The following is a 3681-nucleotide window of genomic DNA, read 5'->3' as shown; positions in this document are numbered from 1 at the left end:
AGGCTATGCCGGGGGTGGGAAAGCATAAATGGGAACAATGGAGTCTTTCATTATGATTACAATGTATTTGATGTAGGAGTTCCTTCTGTTTGTGTGTTGCTTTCATTGGTTAATAAATAAAGAAACTGCCTTGGCCTAGTTGATAGGGCAGAACTTAGGTAGGTGGAGAAAACAGAATTGAATGCTGGGAGGAAGAAGGGCAGAGTGAGAGAAGCCATAGATCCTCTGCCTAAGATGGACACTGGTTAGAATCTCTGGTAAGCCACTGCCATGTGGCGATACACAGATTAATGGAGATGGGTTAAACTAATATGTAAGAGTTAGCCAACAAGAAGTTAGAGTTAATGGCCAAGCAGTGTTTTAATTAATGCAGTTTCTGTGTGGTTATTTTGGGTGTAAGCTAGCTGGGCGGTCGGGGCAAATAAAGGTCCCCACTCCTTGTAACATGTATTTCTTAAAATGTATTTCTTAAAGCCAAAAATAGGAGCCAATAATAAAACTGTTCATGTAAGCCTGGTAGAAAAAAATTCAGTTAAAATATAAATAAAGACAACTCAAGCTATTCAGGGCCACTTGAGCACAATCTACTTGAGGGTCAGAATTGTCCTTATGCCAAGGCTCCTTCTTCATCTCAGAATCTGAGCCTGAGCTGAGACTAGACACACACACACTTACAAGTATTATTTCTTTCTAAAGTATTTATTTTAAATTATGAATATGTGTACATGAGTGAGTGCAGGTGCCTGTGGATCCTGGAACAGCATCATACCCATCTGGAGCTCAAGTTATAGGGATCTGTGAGTTTTCTAATGTTGGTGCTGAGAACAGAATTCAACTCCTCTGCAAGAGTAGCACCCACCCTTCATGGTGCCATCTTGTTAGCACCAATAACACATTATCTCTAAAAGGGTAGTGAAAGAGTGGCGAGCTGTACAAATACTTATTTACTTAATGACAGGTTTTGTGTGTGTGTGTATGCGCATGCACGCTTGTGCTAGACCCCCTTGGATTTCTCCCTTGACAACATGGGATCTGGGAAACAAACTCAGGTCTCTTCAAGTATAGCATGTGCTCTTTACCACTCAGCCATCTCTTCAGCTGTGAGGATGAGGAGTTTTTGGAGAAAGGTGGTCACTCTGATGAAAGTGGAAATAATATAGTGAGATTGTGGGGAGGCAGTCACAAAACAGTGAGGTAGATCCATTAGCTCATTAATACAACAGTTTTCATTGCGTACATGGAAAGACAATGGGGAATATGCACAATGGAGATTAGTTTAGAAGTATTTGTTTTTATTGTCAACTTTAGGACTCAAACTGAGTATTTTGTACATCCTGGATAAATGCTATATGGCTGAGCTACACTCCTGTCCTAGAGTGTATTTTATGAGCCTTATTTAATTCTATTTAAGAATAAGAAGTAAAGCATCACAGAAGGCAGGGAAGAAACCCAGTTGCCTGTCTAACAAGCAAGAGACCCTGAGTTTGGGTTCTTAAGAGATGAAATGTAGGTGTACTTTAAAAGTTTAGACTGTGCAATTTCAGTGACCATGTTTTCAAAATGTTTAATTCTTTCTTCTGCATGCTTATCTGTGCAACTGAGTCCTCACAGGGAATTTTTCATTTCAGCTCAGGTTTTGTATTTTGTTTTGATATATTTTGAATCTAGGCACCTGTGTAATTCATCAATTATGGACATTTCTCAACTGTTATCTCCTAAAATGCCTAAAATGGTGTTTCTGCATTTCTACTATTTTCTCCAGGTACTTCTGGCATACTTAGCATCTAGCACATTCATCCACTTTCTTCTCCATGTCTCTTAATCACATCATGGAGTATTGATGTCTTGTCTTTGCCCATGTGTGATCCCTTTTCAGTTCATTATTAATTTCACTTCTAGATGTTTTGTTTTATTCTTACCATAAATCTGCTTTCTGCTTTCAGTATCACTTTTACCCAGACTTAAAAAAAGCTATAAGCTTTCACATTTATGTTATCTTTTATATCTTATTTTTCTAACACATAATTTCTTGCTAGCAAATCTTATATTTACCAGACCTGACTTTGTGGCATGATATTATCTGAGATAGCATGAATTCACATGTAGTCATTGTATACATTTTTATTCATCTTGGGACTAGTCCCACATCTTCCTAAGGAAATATCAGTGTGTTGGTTTCAGCTGCTCCCACAAGGAAACAATGCAACATGCAGTATGTATAGAGTATTATCTTCCAGCTCGCAAAAATTATAATTTCTAAAGCTTATCTGTCTTTGATGAATTAATATGGGGTTTGCATTATTATCAGTTATCAGTTATTGTGCATAGCCAAGTTCCAATGTTTAAAAAAATAAGAACTCAATTATATTTCCACAATCAGTCATGGATCTATTCTACCTCAGAAAGTATGAATCTTTTCTTGAGTTTCTTCATGGCTGTCTTCATCTCCTGGTTCCTCAGAGTGTAGATCATTGGGTTTAAGACAGGAACAATACTATTTAGGGTGACTGAGACAGCTCTGTCCATGGGGAGGGCAGTGAAAGGCCGGGCATAGACATAGATGCAGGGCACAAAGTGCAGGGTGACCACAGTGATGTGGGAGGTGCAGGTGGATATGGCTTTTCTCTTCCCTTCCCCTGTGTGTGACCTCAGCATTGTCAAGATGACTGTGTAAGATACAAGTAGAAGAACAAACCATAGTGTAGTGATCAAGCCATTGTTTGAGATCATCAGGAGTTCAAGATCGAAGGTGTCAGTGCAGGCGAGTTTGAGAATCTGTGGGACATCACAGTAGAAACCATCAACAATATTTGGTCCACAGAAAGGGAGTGGGAGCAATAGGTAAATCTGCACAATGGAGTGAACAAAGCCCCCCACCCAGGAGGCCGCGATGAGGGCTGTGCACCGCCCCTTACTCATGATGGTCACATAGTGCAGGGGCTTGGAGATGGCCATGTAACGATCAAATGCCATCACAGAGAGAGAGAAAATGTCTGCCCCACCAAACAGGTGGAAGAAAAAGATCTGAGTGAAGCAGCCATTGAAGGAAATGGTCTTTCTTCTTGAGAGAAGGTCTACTAGGAGCTTTGGAACAGTGATGGAGGAGAAACAGATGTCTAAGACAGAGAGGTTGCGGAGCAGGAAGTACATAGGAGTGTGGAGGCGGGACTCCCAAGTCACAGTGACCATGATGGTGATATTCGCTAACACGGTTGTTATATAAATCATAGATAAAAAGAAAAATAAGAGTAAGCTCAGTTCTTGAGACTGGGTAAGGCCACAAAAAATAAATTCAGCCACCTTGGTGTGGTTTCTCAGAGCCATTGAACGACATTTCTTCCTCTGTATGCACCTTTGGAGGAAATGCTAGGATTACTGAATCCTGTATGCACCTTTGGAGAAAATGCTAGGATTACTGAATCAGTAAAGTTTGCATCCTGGAGAGACAGAACATGCATAGGTGTGCACTTCGTCACTGTTGCATGTTCTTGCTGTTACTTGGAAAAAGCACTCGATCCTACTTGCCTCAGCTCTATTATTAGCACAAATTGTAGTTTAGACTAGATAATTTGTTTTTATGTTGTACATGGTGGGTGCTCGTGGATTTTGTTAAAACTTGCTTCCAGAATCTCTGAGAAAGAGAGCCTTATATAAGGGTACCCAATCAGGTTCTGGGTTTCA

At 40.1% G+C, this 3681-nt stretch overlaps 1 protein-coding gene across 1 annotated transcript; it reads right to left on the bottom strand.

Annotated features, from left to right (window-relative positions):
• Nucleotides 1-2388: 2388 nt before the first annotated feature.
• LOC125398011 (olfactory receptor 4D11-like) lies at nt 2389-3339 on the bottom strand. Its single transcript, XM_048430570.3, has one exon. The coding sequence runs from the start codon at nt 3322-3324 to the stop codon at nt 2389-2391; it is 936 nt and encodes a 311-aa protein (XP_048286527.2). The 5' UTR covers nt 3325-3339.
• Between the last annotated feature and the right edge of the window lie 342 nt (nt 3340-3681).

Source organism: Myodes glareolus, chromosome 7 (genome assembly GCF_982192425.1).
Source record: "Myodes glareolus chromosome 7, mMyoGla1.1, whole genome shotgun sequence".
Classification (NCBI taxonomy): Eukaryota; Metazoa; Chordata; class Mammalia; order Rodentia; family Cricetidae; genus Myodes; species Myodes glareolus.
The sequence above is the reverse complement of the archived record's forward strand: the minus strand, read 5'-3'. Positions and strand labels throughout refer to the sequence as shown.

What these genes read in the sequence shown, in the direction of transcription:
- LOC125398011 (XM_048430570.3), bottom strand. Translation starts at nt 3,324, where the DNA reads ATGGCTCTGAGAAACCACACCAAGGTGGCTGAATTTATTTTTTGTGGC.